This window comes from Grus americana, chromosome 1, assembly GCF_028858705.1.
Source record: "Grus americana isolate bGruAme1 chromosome 1, bGruAme1.mat, whole genome shotgun sequence".
NCBI lineage: Eukaryota > Metazoa > Chordata > Aves > Gruiformes > Gruidae > Grus > Grus americana.
The window spans coordinates 161,981,238-161,998,078 of NC_072852.1; the positions used below are offsets into that span (position 1 = coordinate 161,981,238).

Genomic DNA, 16,841 nt, shown 5'->3' on the forward strand with positions numbered 1-16,841 from the left:
CAAGCACTAACAAACCAAACACTCCATAGCCTGCTCCCTAGAGTAAGGTCCTAACTGGCTCCTGCCATCCACACAGCAGCTTTAAACAGTCAGGAGGTGATTATTAACAAAATAAATTAAGATGCATGCAGCAGTGAGAAGTTCCATGTTCAGCTTCAAGTTCCATAGATCACACTTTTGCAAAAGGCAATACCCCCTATTTTTAATACAGCTGGAGGGCTCTTCCTCCAATATACAACTAGTCAGAGCTGCTCCATATTCACATCCCACAAGCCTGCTCCAGCACCTGCACTAACTTTTAGCTTTGCTATACAGCTGCAGAAAAGTTGAGACAGTGCATCAGTTTTGTTGAGGAAATGGAACAATTAGTGAGATTTCAAAAACAGATAAAAAAGAAATTGGAGAACACTAGGCTGAAAATGGCAAGGTAAGCTTGAGATAGAGCCACAGTTCCAACAACTGTATCTTAGTTCTTCCGATGAAGCTGGTGTTTATTGAGGAAAAAATGTTGGTAGAAAACATAAATAGGCTTGAAAAACATTCACTTTGAAGGAAAAAAGAAATTAAGCACTTCCACCTTCCTGTAGGCATTATATATATTCCATATGAAGCTACCCACACTTAGTAAGTTCCTAGCTACTACTTTCAGGCGCACAACCATTTAGGACCAAGCACAACCAGAGGTAGCGGGAGGTGTGGGGAGCGTCAGGAAGGCGGCTGCTGTCCTCGCTGTGGGGTAACACGGCCCTGCCGCTCCTCAGCTCCGAGCAGCCGCTGCCACCATCAGCGCCCACCTAACGGGACGCTCCGCTCACAGGTAAGGGCGGAGCCCTACAACTGAAACCTACCGATAACCTACGCAAAAATCACACTTATAAAACAAGCGAGAATTTAAAAAGAAGGGAAGTGCCCCTGTATTAGCAGAGCAGTTCCCCATCCGTCACAGGCCCGGGCCACGGCCCCGCCTGAGGGAGGCGGTACTAACACTGCGCTTGCGCAGGGGCGCGAGCCGCGCGGCGTACCGCCCTCTTAGCTAGCAGCAACCCACCCGCGCCTGCCCCCGGCGCCGCGTGTCACCACGCAAGCCTGGCTAGCCCCGCTATTTATTTGGCGTCAGCCCCTGATTGGTCTCTGGGCTGACCAATAGCGAGGGCACAGCGCAGTCAGTGGGAGCAAGGCAGAGGTTGTGTGGGCGGGGCGGAGGTGTGTATGTCGAGGCTGAGGGGCTCGTGTGGAGTGGTGGCTGCTGCTGTGAGTTTTCCTCCCTCCTCATGGCGGGGTGGCCGCTGCTGCTGGCCCTCCTCGCTCTCTTGTGTGCCCAGCCGTGCCCCTGCGGCAGGGCTCCAGCCTCCTCCCAGGCCGTGACGGCCCGGCTGGCGGCGAAGTGGCCGGCGACCCCACTGCTGCTGGAGGCGAGGTGCGTGCAGCCTCCTCCTCCTTCTCCCCCCCCCCCGCCCCCCCCCCCTCCCGTCTTCCTCGGCTGCAGCGCGGGGCCGTTAGGCCGGGGAAGGGGAGCAACGGCGGTGCCCCCCCGGTTGTCTTCTGGGGAGCAGGAGGAGGGCGGGTCTCCTTTCTGCTCTCCGCTGCGCGGGCTGAGAGAGAAAGTGGGCTGTCAGAAAGGGGTGGCTGTGTTTCTCTCCTCCTCCTCTGTCCGAGGGTGTGATGTTATGGATGGTGCTGACAGGCTTTCCCGCGTTTTAAGTGTTCTGTTTAAATTGCTTTGTATTTAATCTACTCAGACATTTTGCAGGTTAGGTTGAGATGCAATGGGCCAGTCTACACAATGCCGACCTTCCACTGAGTAACTGTATCTCTTCATCTCAGCCCAACTGGTTTACTTGCACTCATGAATGAACTAATTATGTATGAAGGTATTAGTGAAATTGTGAAGCTGTAGTAGTAAAATGTGTCTTTTTCAAAAAGGTAATGTTAATGTGTAATCATAATTTAAAAATAGAAAGTGAAAATGTTTTCCAGTATTACATGTTTGTGGCTCCCCTGTCAGTTTGGTTTAAAATCTTTTTGTTCTATTTAGGTTTTAAGCTTATTTGCTGCTGTGTGGAGCACTCCCATGAAAGGGAGAATTGCAAGCTTCTGTAATCAAAGGAGTGGCAAACTTCCAAAGTAAAGATTAGAAAACAGTACACTCATGCTGGCTAGTACATCTTTTTTGGCACGCATAAAAGGGAGAAAAAAGCAACTGGTGTTCCCTTAAGAAAAAACACAAAACTAGAAAATGTTACCAGTAATTGGAAGAATGGTATTTGCAATAAAGCAAACCTTAACTTTTATGCTTTGTAAGGATTAAGCCATTTTTGAAAGTTGTCCAGAGGTTGGGGACCTCCCCTGCATAGCAAAGTAGACATTGTAATCCATAAAAGCCTGTAATTTTAATTAAAAACTATAACTTGACAGAGTATGTGTTCTTATTTTTATATTTAGCCACTATTAAATAAAGTTTGTGTGCTGAATTGATTTTATTCATAACTGTATGTTGGAATACCTGTGGAAAAATAAAGTGACAAACTGTGTTTATTTCTGTATCAGAGAATAGTCTGCTTGCTTTACAGCTCTGATTGTTGACCACAGATTGGTAGTATTTTGTTTAAAATTTCTTTTAACCAAAATATACCACTGTTCAGTGTTTTATGTTACAGAGATGTTAGATGGTCACTGGATAGTTGTTGCTGGGTATTTGTTATTTTGGACAACTGAGGATTTTTACTGTGGTATACATCTTTGGACAAAGTCAACCTATGGACAATCCATTTTTATTTTTAAACAGTGAATTTATTGCAGAAGATGGTAATGAGAAGTTTTGGCAGTTCTTGGAAACTGTACGAGAACTAACAGTTTATAAACAAGGAGGTAAGTTAAACAGCATGCTAGTTTTAATGTATTATCTTGCACTGTATTTAACTTTTAAACATCAAGCTAACACATTAACTGGTTACAGTCAGGTAAAGCCTAACTCTTCCACTGTTGCTTACTAGGTAGTTTTCTTTCAGAAACTTGTAGCGTATTTTTCCCTGAGAGCTCAACCTGTAGAGAAGTTCTAAAAGCAAGAAAGACGAGATAGACTGAACTGCTATTACAGTATGGATCAGAGGTTACAGATACCTACCTTCTTATGTGACTCAGCAGGAGCTTATAGTATATTTGGACTTCATGTTTTGTGTAAGATGGATGTAGGGGAGAGAATCCCACAAATAACTAAAATGAGAATGTTAGCTAGAGGAGAAAATGAAAAAAATGACCAAAAAAGGTTTAATACTTGTAGATGGCATAGGGACTCTTTTCTAGAAGCAGTACTAGTGTTTTAGAATATATGTTTATCACTGTCAAAATAGGATTAATTAAACCTTGCATGATTAGACAGAAGAATATTCAAGTTGTTAGAAGTTTGGAGAGAACAAAGCATAAAATCCAGCAAATGAAGCCTAAAAGTAAGCCACTCCAGATGATAGCTTGGAGAGGAGTTTGCTAGAAATGACCGTGGTAATGAAAAATTTGGAAACCTACCAGGCTTTGCAACAGGTTGGTCAATATTAGACCTACTTGCTAGGTCAGGAGATGAACAAGGTGCAAAAAGCTTCAAAACAAGGTAAAGCTGTTTCATTTTGCTCTTTACTTGAGAATAGTACAGCTCTTTAGGCATGAGTGTGAGGACCTAACACTACCACTAGAAGAGACTGCAGGTGAATTGAATGTTACATTTAATAGTGAAAAGCTAACAAATTGTAGAAAGATCATGCAGGAAATGGCAGTGAGATGACAGAAATTAATCCCTGTTATGTGAAAAATGCTGTATATGGGAGGGAGAACTTAAAAACCAACACACTTCAACAACTGTGACTAGCTGAAAGTAAGTTAAAAAGAGATCATGGTGTCCATGTGGGTAGGTTGGTGAGAATGTTATTTGAGTGCTCAGCAATGCCCAAAGCAGCTGATAGACTTAAAAAATCACTGGGAAAGGAACAGGGACCCCCATGGTAAATGGCATTTTGCTGCTTATGATTCCATGATGCACTTTTGTGTTGAGTACAGCATGGTGTTCTGCTTTACTGTTTCCCTGTATTTTCCTCTTTTCTTTTGAAAGGATGTAGTAGAAGCAGAAGATGTACAAAGAACTGTGATTATAGTTGTGGGATATCACCTGGGCGGGGGGGGGAACCAACCAAAAAACCCACCAAAATTACTGTGAGCTGATGAAAGCTGGGTACGTTCTGAGGTCTTAAGTATAAACAAAACCAGAGACCATCGCTGAGAACAGTGGGCCCGGGTGGTGAATGCTGCTTGGAGCCATTCTGTGTAAGGGCATGAGGACATGGAAAATAGAAGTAGGTGCAGAATTTGGCCTGTTGTCAGCTGCTGGCAGCTTTTGTTGAGGCAGGTTGACTAATGCTGTTTAAGGTCTTTGTCAATGCACAGGAGAGTGGCACGGGTTACACCTTCCATGAGATCGTGAATGACAGAAAACTGGGCGAAGCTGAGAAGCTGAAGGGTAGGGCTGCCATTAGAGAGGCCTTGGCAGGCTGGAGAGATAGGCCAACAGAAACTGAGAAGATAGCAAAGGTGCTTTACAGATTCACATACATGAGCTGGAATAATCTCAGCAACGATGAGACCTGGGCACTGACTGACTATAAAGGGCATTTTGAGAAACAGACCTGGGGATTCTTGTCAGCAGTGCAATGCATTGCATTAAATTCTTCTGCCTGAGGCAGCCAACTACACGCTAAGCTGCATCAGCAAGAGTGTAGCCAGCAGGTCAAGAAAAGTAATTATTCCACTGTATGTAGTACTTGTCAGACCACCTCTGGACTACTGGGCCCAGGTTGGGACTACCCGTTAAAAGAAAGACAAGACATACTGGAGCAAGTTTAGGAGAGGATCATCGCAATGGTTAGGGAACTGGAGTGGACTTGTGAGGAAAGGCTGAAAGAAATGGGTTTTGTTCAACCTGAGTAAGAGAGGAGTAAGGAGAGACCTCCTATCTTCAACTTGCTAATAGAAAGGTATAGAGAAGATGGAACCAGACCCTTCCCAAAGGTATACAGTAATATGAAAAAAAGCAATGGGCACAAGTTGAAATATGGAAATTTTGGTTAGATACTAGGGAAAATGTTTCTGCCATGGGGTTGCATAAATGCTGGACAGGCTGCCCCAAGGGGCTATGGAATCTCCATTTTTGGAGATATTCAAAACTCTGCAGAAGGCCCTGAGCAGCCTAATCTAGCACTGAAATTAGATCTTCTTTAAGTAAAAGTTGGGATGAGGTGACCTCCAGAAGTCACTTTTGACTTGAATTATTATTCTTTTTTTATTCTTTTTTTTTTTCTCCCTATTTAGTGGTTTGATGCAGCTGCTATTGCCTTGGAGACAAGACTGATGTGTTAGATGATGTGTCAGGGTTTTTTTATCAGCCATCTCTTGTCGGCTTGCTTGGACCAACTTTCCAAGGAATTTGAAGCTTTAGTGACATTTATTATTAGTGGCACAGATGTCTGTTGAAGTTAGCTACATACTTTACCTACTTCACCTGGATAAATTCTGTGTGAATGAGAATCATTACCAGTAGGATCATCTGCATGGCCTATCTTGCCAATGAAGTATTAGATGCTGGTAGTGGGGAACCTTGAGGATGTACTAAAATACTACTTTAATTAAGCATATTCAGCAATTGATGTGTATATTTATCATCATGGCCAGCAACCTCCTATGTTTATAATGCAGGGAAATTTAAAGTTCTGGCACCAAGCGGTTTTCCAAGAAGTCGATTCATAGTTAGGGTAGTATTATACAAGCAAACCAGTGCTCTTTATGAACAGGATGAGAAGGAAAGGTTCAGTTTTAGAGGAAAAGTAAGTGGTTATTTGATGACAAAATCACATCAATATTGATTCTTCCAACTTAAGAGCATCTTACTGAAGACAACACACTAAGTATGAAATAGAAATATTATGAGCATCATATGTATCCAGCAATAGATAAGCCACTTCCACTAGAGAAGTCTGCATTAGACATCTGAAATAAAGTGGTCAGCTAGAGGGAAGAATACTGATACTGAAATACTGGAGTGGCACAGTGTAAATATATATATTAAAAAAAAAAAACCCTAAAACCCATAATTATAGGGAAACTATTTTCTCTGAAATATAGCAGTTTATTACGTATAAGCAACAGTCATGCAAGTTATTTGTTGTAATCTAGAAGATTACTACACATTATTCAAAACTAAATTAGTTAAGTTTTTTACATACGTATCAACGTTAAAGATTCAAGAGGACTCTTTCACAAGCATGACACTTCTATAATAATCATGCAATAAAATGTTCCCTCTTGTATTGGGTCTGGCTGAGGTGGAGTTAATTTTCCCCCAGCAGCCCTCTCAGCGCTGGGCTATGTATGGGTAGGAGCAAGGTGTTGGTAACACCCCAGGGTTTTGGCTGTTGCTGAGCAGCGCTGGCACAGCACCAAGGCTACATTGCCCCTCAGCAGTAGGCTGGGGGTGGGCAAGATTTTGGGAGGGGACACAGCCAGGACAGCTGGCCCCAACTGACCACAGGGATATTCCATACCATATGACATCATGCTCAGCAATAAAAGCTGAGAGAAAGGAGTAGCCCAGGCTGGAGCAGGTTTGCTGGCAGTACTTGTGACCCCGTGGGGGACCCACACTGGAGCAGTCTGTTCCTGAAGGTCTGCACCCTGTGCAAGGGACCCACACTGGAGCGGTTCATAAAGCCCATGGGAAGGACTCATGTTGGAGAAGTTGGTGAGGACTGTCTCCCATGGGAGGGACCCCAGGCTGGAGCAGGGGCAGAGTGTGAGGAGTCCTCCCCCTGAGGAGGAAGGAGCGGCAGGGACAACGTGTGATGAACTGACCACAACCCCCATTCCCCGTCCCCCTGTGCTGCTGGGGGGGAGGAGGGAGAGAAGTCGGGAGTGAAGTTGAGCCCGGGAATAAGGAAGGGGTGGGGGGAAGGTGTTTTAAGATTTGACTTTATTTCTCATTACCCGACTCTGATTTCATTGATAATAAATTAAATTAATTTCCCCGAGTTGAGTCTGTTTTGCCCATGACAGTAATTGGTGAGTGATCTCTCCCTGTCCTTATCTCAACCCAGGAGCCTTTCGTTATATTTTCTCTACTCTGTCCTGCTGAGGAGGGGAGTGACAGAGTGGTTTTGGGGGACAACTGAGCTCCAGCCAGGGTCAACCCACTACAGCTCTCTACTGACATCTTGAATGTCATAGGGATTTGACTGGCTGGTGATTGCTTGAACTGTTGTTAGCTGGGATCTCTAATTCCCAAGCTCAGCTATCGATACAGATATACACATCTCTGCAGGTGGAACAATCCCCATGCTCCCATCCCTTAATATAATGATCCCGGCATCCTGTGCTCTTTTGACTACTTATGTCCCTTATGTTTACTCTCCTTGCCTCCTAAGCCTCCGTGCATTGAATTCTCGTGTGGGCCACCAGCGTATATTCAGATTAATTTTGTGCTGCATGTGCATGGGATCTGAGGAGCTGTGATATAGACCTTTACTTATATGATTGTCCTGGTCGTCTCCCTTTAATTATTTTTAATCTACCTGTGATGTGAGATACTGCTGTACATAGTGTATAGTAAATGTAGATGTTTAAATATGAGTCTGCTTAGCTAGCTGTTCAGTTCTTCTTGTAGTCAATCTAATCAATTCAGTTACAGGAATTGAGAGAGCTATTCAGCTGACAAATTTAGGCATCTTTAGAATGAGCTAAATAGCTTTTCAGGTTTTGTTGGCTCCCAGGCTATATCTCTCTTGGCTAGAATGAAAATTTACAGATATAAAGCTCATACATGTGCATTCAGATGTCTGAAATCTGGAGCTGTATCCTATTAATGTTGTCTCATTTATTTATTTTTAAATCAACTTTGTTAATGAATTTAGTGGTAATATGCTATCATGCAGCATTTCATGATCAGAAACATCTGTTTCTCTGTGGTTTCCTGTAACATCCTAAGAAATTTATTATGACTTCTACTCTTTGGCATAAAGTGCAGTATTAAAACGTGCCTGGAGGGCAAGTAGTTATCAAGTTTCAAGGAGCAAATACTATGTGAAAATAATTTGCAAAAGTGAAACCATAGTTCTATATGTAATAAAGTTTAAAAATATTTTTGCATTAGGTGGATCGTATAGCGTTTGATGTGGATTAATCTATCTTGATTAAGTTTAACGTACAGTTGTAGTCTGAATGAAGCCAGCAGTGTTAATATAAATTGAAGTAGTAGGAGTGGATGCATGATTTGATAAATGTAACCGTGTCAACATGTTATACAATCATTTTTGAAGGCACATGACAAATTATCTTTTTTCTTTTTTTTTTTTTTACTCATTGAAGTCATCATTGTCTTAATCATCTTCCAGAGCAAGAATGTCAGCTGTTTTATATACAGCAGTGAAAGCACAGCTGGAATTTGTAAGCCAAAGAATTTAAAGACTTATGGTAAAAATATTTTTTTGAGGCGGTATCTTTAGAATTGTATATTCAATAACTCTTCATTGTGTTCAATAGGATGTTATTTGTGGCTGAGTGGAGAGGCAGAAATCTCAGATCGAATTTTTATTTTTGTGGAGATAATTTGAAGAAAATTTGAAAGTATAGTTACTGGAAACATTTCAATCTGGAAGTATTTGTCACTTCCAAATTTTTTACATTCACTGCTTAGAACATGTGAAGCCAAATTTATCTCATTTCAGTTCTGCCAGGGCTAGTGTAGGTTTAGAAAACATAGAAGAGATAGGGTTTTCATCCATTCAATTGAATGTTAGACAGTAATAATCATATGCAATTTATGGGAAGGCAGCTTCCTGGAAATGCAGGTCATACACTATTGTAATCTTAGATATTTTTTTTCCTAGTGAATTATAGCAAACTCAGCTTTTCTAAATAATGAGTTTTAAGGAGGAGGAAAAGGCAGGAAGGCGACGCTAGAGGCTTTCAGAACAAAAGAAGATTAGGGGTTGTAAAGAGGAAAGTGAGAGGATAAGAAGTGCTTAGTTTTGAAAATTGTTACACAGAACTGCTGGGAGCAGTTAATGGATATTTCCAAAACTATGGCCTGCAGGGCTGTTGTATGTGGTCTGATATTTTGCTGGAACCTAGGCCATGGTGAGGGAATGGCATTTTGGTTGCGGCACTCATCATTTCGTACAAGTGCTTCTGAGATCTAATGCAGCTGAGGCAGGTAAAATCTGGCAGGTTAAATCATGTGACATGATTTTCATACCATGTAAAAATTTGGTGCCACTTTGGACTCCAAAAGGAGTTTCCTACTGAGATGATCGTTCCGCTTTCTCACCAAGAGCACCTTTAAAATAAGATGTTGACCTAAGAACAAAGATGAATTCAAGCTGGACAGCTACAATGGTTCCTCCCCACAGCTCACTTTCCCTTTGCTGCAAATTTTCACCTTTATAGGAGAATATTTGAATTACACATGAAAAAGATCTTGAATCACTGCAGTTTCCAGGTAGTATCTATCAATGTAAGTAAAATATGTGCTGACTACATAGATTTTATTTTGGGGGGGTCATAAATTGGCGATTTTGGACTGCTTCATGTGTGTTTCAGCCGTTCCTCCTGTGGAAGAGCAAGCTCTGGAACAGGGGTGGTGCACAATGCTTGGTATGGTCACAGCTTTGGATCTCTGACTCTAATTTGTTTGTGTTCACGAATATCATATAGTACAATGTATACAGCCTGATTAAAGTTTTGGTAAGCATTATTCCTTAAACAAATACAGGTCTTTTTCATAGCTTGATACAACAATATTACAAGCTTTTTCTAATTAGGCTTCTTTGCCTCAGTCTAAGGGCAGAAGGAGAATATTCACTTGAATATGCCTCTAGAAGAAGAAATGAAGGTTAATTATTTCCAACCAATGTTTTTTATTATCGCTTCTGTCATTCGTAGACACCATCCACCTTCCTTCTTACTTGTAGTCCTAATTTTGGCCTTGAGAAGGCAAGATATGCAGGGAGGGGGGAAGCCACTTCACATGTTGCATCCATTTTCATACTCTTGTTGTACCTTGATGTATCTTTAAGGAAGAAATAGGATATTTGAAAGTAGCCCAAAGAACGTCACCTTTAGAAGATTTTTGTGTGAGTTGCATGGTTGGAGTGTTCCAAGATGATATGTGAGGAAATAATTTGTAAAATAATGCTGGTTGGAAGTAAGTAATCTTCAAAATTTGCATTAAAAGGCTAGCATAAGCTTGACAAATAGAAATAAACAAATAAGCTCTATTCAAGACTTTCCGTGTGGGTCTGCAGAAAGATATTATTGTCTTGAGTGGATTTTTATATTGCTGAAAATGGTTTAGATGTTAACTAGTGCTATTGCACTCACTTTTGTTGTATTTATGTTGCATTAGGCCTTTAGGATTGGTAGTGAAAGACACAATTACCAGTGGACAACATTCAAGACATTTGACCTGCCAAGCAGCGCTAACATAATATTTGCCTATTATGTAGCACAGGTATATACGCTCCATCATTTATGGGTAAATACTAAATGTTTGTTGGTTTGTTGTTTGGGTTTTTTTTTCCCCACAGATTCAGAGCATTCCTATTACAATTTAATCTTGAAGAAAGCAGGACAATTTTTATCCAATCTGCAAATCAATCTATTGAAGTTCGCACTTTCCATACGGGCATATTCTCCAACTGTTCAAATGTTTCAGCAGGTGACTATATTATCTGATATATTTAGTACATAATCTTATGTGGTATTTTAGCTGCAAAGTAAGGCATGTTCATTATTACAGTTCAGTAAAATACATTTCAGATGTTATTTGGAATCAAACATGATCCATTTATAAAGGTGATGCGTTATAAACTGGTTATATTGACAGGAACAAATATTCATGTTTAATTGTATGGATAGCATTATTTTCAGGGTAGAATTTTTGGAATTATTCATTTTTAAAACTCAGGTTGTGGGGTTTTTTTGCATTGCTTTTAATAATCCTATGGGAATTCAGACATTCCCAAAGTATGAAATTTCCTGTAGCTTCACGTCATTTATATTTGTAATTTAGTGAGCTTCTCATCTCTCTCATTATTTTAGTATTTGAAAAGTTGGAAGGTAGAATAGTCAAACACCTGCTTTGTTAATGAAAAAGTGGGAGGACATAAATTCACTGTACCTCTAGCCTAAAACTGCTTCTCCTCCTTTTAGCAATGCCACCTTCCAGATAAAGTGAGAAATCCATGTTTCTGAAAGGTAATGAGCTGTAATAAAGTTAGGGGTTTTTGCAAGTGTTCTCTGGAGGAATATTATCATCTCAGACTCATATCTTTTCATTTTTCTCTTTCAGCTTGTAACTCCATAGCCATTGACATACAGTCATATGATTCCCACCTAACATGGAAATAGCTGAATAGAGTTCCAAAAAAAAAAAAGGCAGGGAAGCGGGAAGGAGAGAAAACCAAAAATTGACATTAATTGTTTTGGATTTATTGGTTAGCAGTCAAATCTTTGTACATTAATATGATTGCTGATAGCGTCTAAAATTAAAAATATCTCAGAGTACAGGCTGTGATTTCAGCTTGTGGAGGAGATTTCTCAGCCCTGTCTTTACAGAACATAAATGCACTTGCATTTTCTGGAGTATGACTATTTGATAGACTCATCTCACAAAGACTGTAAAGTCTTCATCTTCTAATATTTTCCATAATTTTTTTCACATGTACCCAATTTTGAATGGGCTTAATTAGAAACACAACTCAATGGTAGCTGTTGAGTTATTTTAATCAAAGGGATGTGAGTTTAAGTTGAAGTGCAATCAAAGCATTCTGGTTGAGTATAATTGTTGAAATATTAGATTGCAGCTGATGAACCTCCACCAGAAGGCTGCAGTGCATTTGTGGTTATCCATGAGAAGCACACCTGTAAGACTAATGAAATAAAAAAGCTGCTGAAGAAGGCTACTAAGAGGTAAATGTAATGATCTGTTTCAAGAGGGAAAATAGATTACTAAAGAGGAAAATGTATTATTGCATATCTACTTGTACTATTTTGAAATTTTATGTTCTACTTACTTGATAATGCCAAGCCCATAAATCCCTGTTTACTGGATGTTCAAAGACATAACATTTAAAGTTTACATTATTTTAAAAGAGTTACTTTTGGTTTTGAAATATTTTAAACATTTACTGTTATGAGAATTCATCAGTTATGAATCAAAATAGGGTTTTAAAATAAAATCATAGAGCTTCACTCCTCTAACCACATGGATAATTTTGTATTTCTTCCTTTTTTTTTGGTATGGGATAGTTAAGTTTAAGTTACACTGTACTTTCTATACAAACTTACCATTTAATGCGTCTGAGACAGTACTTCTGCTGACAGACCTTTCTACATAGTGCCGCTGCATTTGAGGTTTTCTGGATTGTAAGGGCTTAGCACAGGAGTGAAAGAGAAGTGTGCGTCAGCTGGCATAACCTTTTCTCACCTTGTGCTAGACTTTGCACCTATCAGGCCTTTCTGCAGGCTTTGGCCTGTGGAAACTAGCAGCAGTCCACAATGAATTTGGGCCATAAAGTAAAATATGTAGGACCTATCAAAATAACAAATAATAACAAAATAATGAAAGCAAAATGTTTAATCTCTATAAAAATGAATTCATTTGTATTTTTTCAAGATTATGTTTGGGATTTTCAAGATTTTGTTCAGGATTTTTTTCCTGCAGTGGTCGAGGTGACCATAATATACATTAGTGTCCATACCCTCGACCACTTCATGGAGATATGTTGAGCTGAAAGATGATTTAATAGGGCATGTTTCTTGGATTTTGCTTTCTGTCAAATATAAATTGGAAAAACCTGTAAATTTGTCTCTTTGTGGATGGTTGCTTCGGAAAACAGTTTTGTGTTCTACATGTGTGATGTATGGTATTTTCAAAGTCATTGATACATTTGCAACCTACTAAATCATTATCTTTTACTTATTCAATAGCCAGGGGTTTTGCAAAAACACTTCACTGCCTAGTTTGCAAAGTCCCATTTTTAACTATTGAATTCTGCCTAACAAATGTCTCCTACTTTCTTACATAAATTATTTGCACTGTATTTTGGCTTTTAAAATAATGTTGAGTTCTTCTGGTCATATATTAAGATATCATGAGACCTTAACATTTTATCGCAATGTCTGAATACACTCTTCTTCTAAAGCATTTAACTGGGTTCAGCAAATTCTCCTTTCTGGAGATACTGTCCCCAAATTTACAAGATTCTGGAAAATCACGATACTAAACCATTGAATCCTGAGGTATTCAGAATTGAAAGAGTTAGACTTCTAGGAATTACTACCTTTAAGAATTCACAAAACAAAACTTAAGTTCTTTCTATTAAATTGTTCTTGTGTTTTGGATAGTTTTGTGTGCACCAGTCACATTACAACCTTCAGAGCTGCAGGGACAAAATCTTGATAAATTTCCTCTCCTCCTCCCCACCCCAAAAGTAGTTGAGTCACTCAAATATTTAGAGTTCCTGGAGCTAGACTTTGAGAAAAACATGTTCACCCTCAGGTAATTGTTTCACCTATTATTTCCAGTGGTACTTTGAGTAGCAGATGCTTTTCACTTGTGCTGGAGAGGTTTAGCCTAGGTGATGTAGATAGGACTGTGCTCCTGTTCTTCTATAAGGTGAACAAATGATATATGGAACAGTGTGCGATGTCACTGTTGATTCCTCCATGGCTTTTATGAAAAGAGATCTTTTTGTTTTATTGAATCCTTTTTTTATTTCAAACTATTTTCCTTTGTGTTTCTTTTTCTGTCTTCTGTCTGTCATGACTCTTCCACTTAAGCCAGGCCAACTTAAGCTAGGTTTTCAGTTGTGTCCTAAAGTTCCCTATATTGGATGAGGACACTAGAAATGTTCTATTTTTAGGGATGATAGTTTCAAATCTCACTGGCAGAGAAAGAGGAGGCTGCACAATTATTTTGTGCAGATCCATGAGCTCAACCTGAGATCCAGGAAGACTCAGGAGAGCCCAGATAGTCTGCATGTCAAGATCAAGGTTTTGCTTCATCCAGTCCTTTATGCAGCAGCTTCTGTGATTTGGTCTGTTACACTTTCAGCCGTGTTGCAACGAACTGCATGGCTCTAATGGGAAGTATTTTGTGTGGAGGTGCAATGGGCTGCTCGAGGGCTCTGGACATTTCAAAGGAAGATCTTCCTTCAGTGGTTAAATTGTTGGGATTGCTTATCTTGCTAACTGTCCAAAACACAACTCTTAAGATTTCTGGGGCTGTTGCTGCCAAGAGCAGAAGCATTGATGGGAGTCACGTCTTGCTCAAAACAATCAGTGCCTTAGAAGGCTTGTCACTACGTGTATCTGCCATCTTCTGTCCATCACATTCCTTCTGCATCCCGTCTTGGCAAGTAAGTAGGCAACTATCTAGGCAAGCATATAGTTGCCTGTACTACCCTAGTAACTGTTTAGCGAGTGTTGAACTCCACATCCATGTATTTTTTTATCTTTTTATATCTGCCCAACTGCTATTCCTTCCCTTTCAGGCAGCCTTCTCATGAGAATCTCTTATGGCAGGAAATAAATTAGCTTTCAGCTCTAAGAGCAAGAGAATCAATTACTTCTCACTACTATTCAGTATCAAAGACAAGCAGAGAACAGAGGCTTATCTTGGATTTACAAGGGCCGAATGCTTTAATTCTCCAATCCAAGGTCATTTTGGTAGCCCTATGCAGTGTTATTTCACTGCAACACTTAATTTTTCAGTGAAGCTTGGTCATTATAGTATAAAATGCTTCCTTGGAGACTGTCAGTGTTCAAGAAAGTCATGACAACACTTTGTACCCACCTTTTGAGAACAGGAGTTCTTCTTCCATACATAGGTGACTAGTTAAGGAAAGAGAAGCTCCCTTGATTTAGGTTTTCAACTCTCTGTGAATGACTGTGGCAGTTCTTGTCTCTCTGGATATGAGCAGGCAGTTGCACGAGTCACATCCCATATGTATGCTTTCACTGGGGGCAAATCTGGATCTGTTCTTCAATAGAGCTTACTCATTTCAGGAGTTGTTTCACACTCCCTGATGACACCTACTTTGTCTGCCCTGTCCTATGATGTGAGTGGGAAAGCTTGCCTGATATTTCTGTGACACGTGGCTGCATGCATCCAAGTTAATTCTGAAACCAGGCCCCTCCTTTTGTCTCTGTCTTACAAATGTGGTCTTTGATTGCATACCTACCAAGCTTACATAGGATGTTGATGTTAAGGCCCTGAGTAACCTAATACAAACTGGCGCTACTTCGAGTGGGGGTTTGGAGCAGATGACCTCCAAAGGTCCTTTACAGTGTAAATAATTCTGTGATTTTATATTGAAGATATTCCTAAGCTTTGTATCACAGAAACTGTGGGGTGTGGAGTTCTGCTTACACTTTTCCAGTATGACTTTTCAATGAGCATCTACTACATGCATTTCTGTAGTGCGTGTTGGATTAGAGTTTCTCAACTTGCCTTGGAGAGGTTTGGAGGGAGTTTACTAGTCTTTCAAGTGTGACTATGCAAAGGCAACTTTGCAAAAGAAGTGTACTCATTGATAACTAGCACATTGAGTACATTACTCAAGCATATCCCCTGTTACTTTTCCATCTTTCCAAGGACTTATGCAAAAGATGTTTGTAGTCATCTAAGAAATCACTGTAGGTATAGAAAGCGTAACTTTGCTACAGTCATGGCCTTCAATAAGGAGGGTAGGTAGGCAATCAAAATTTGCAAAATTAGCTAAACTAACAAAGCTTGATGGTGTAAGAGAAGCATAACCCCAGCATATTAGCAGCTTTCTCAAACTTCACTGACTATCCCTCTGATACTGTTACTGATTGATCTGTACATCTCTAGCCATGTAATGCATCATTTAAATTAAAAGGTTCAAACTGTAACTGATTGTTGCATAAAATCTCAATGCTGTGCTCTTTGTTTGCTCTTTGTGTTGTTGTTTGATTAAAATATATTAAAATTATTTATAGTTGATGCTGATTTTTCAGTTTCTTAGGCTTTACTTTGAAACTGTGTTCTAAGTTCTTTTGTGAGCATTCATGATTATTTTGTGATGATTTTAACATGGCTTGTATACTTTTAGCATATAAGCCCTTAGCAGTTTTTTAATTATGAAGTAGAAAACTGCCACTGTTTTTATTTATTTTCTGAATATATAATATCACAATTATTTGTTTTTAAAACCAGACCCAGGCCATATCTTTTTAAGGGAGATCATAAATTCCCAACTCTCAAGGAGGACGGCCCAGTGGTTGTTCTTTATGCAGAAATGGGTACAAAAGACTTTGTTAGATTCCACAAGATTTTATCTGAGAAGGCACAAAAGGAGGAAATTGTTTATGTTCTCCGGCATTATGTTCAGGTACGCAATTCAAATTAACATTGATTCAGTAAACTGTTAGTATTCTGTTTTTATTTTGTTTGCTTTTTGACGAAACACATTTTCTACATTTATTTTTGCATTTGCCTAAATCACGTGCAATATATATTCTAATTTTAAAACTTTCTAGATTAAATTATTCACCTAATACAAACTTTGAAGCTGGGAAAACATGATAATATTATCTAATCCTGCATGCAAGCACTGTTTGCATCATTGATTGATCTTGAAATACCTCTTTTTTGGTTATATGTCTGGTTTTTGTATGTTATACAAAGGTCTTGGGTGAATCTTGGTGCAGCAGACTGAACGTATTAGTAACAAGGATTAGAAAAATGGGAAGTAGAATAGAAAATCAAGCTGAAAAATAATTAT

The 16,841-nt window shown here is 39.6% G+C and overlaps 1 protein-coding gene across 2 annotated transcripts in view; it reads left to right on the forward strand.

Annotated features, from left to right (window-relative positions):
• Nucleotides 1-1,198: 1,198 nt before the first annotated feature.
• The window catches only part of UGGT2 (UDP-glucose glycoprotein glucosyltransferase 2), a 92,250-nt gene continuing 76,607 nt past the window's right edge, over nt 1,199-16,841 (forward strand). Inside the window, exons 1-5 of one of the 2 annotated variants that reach the window (XM_054845103.1) lie at nt 1,199-1,417; nt 2,786-2,868; nt 10,617-10,747; nt 11,888-12,000; nt 16,274-16,448. In XM_054845103.1, coding sequence (XP_054701078.1) covers nt 1,272-1,417; nt 2,786-2,868; nt 10,617-10,747; nt 11,888-12,000; nt 16,274-16,448 — 648 coding nt within the window. In that variant the 5' untranslated portion in view covers nt 1,199-1,271. Of the gene's footprint in view, nt 1,418-2,785; nt 2,869-10,616; nt 10,748-11,887; nt 12,001-16,273; nt 16,449-16,841 lie in introns of those variants that run through there. The other variant, XM_054845113.1, reaches the window with a different exon arrangement.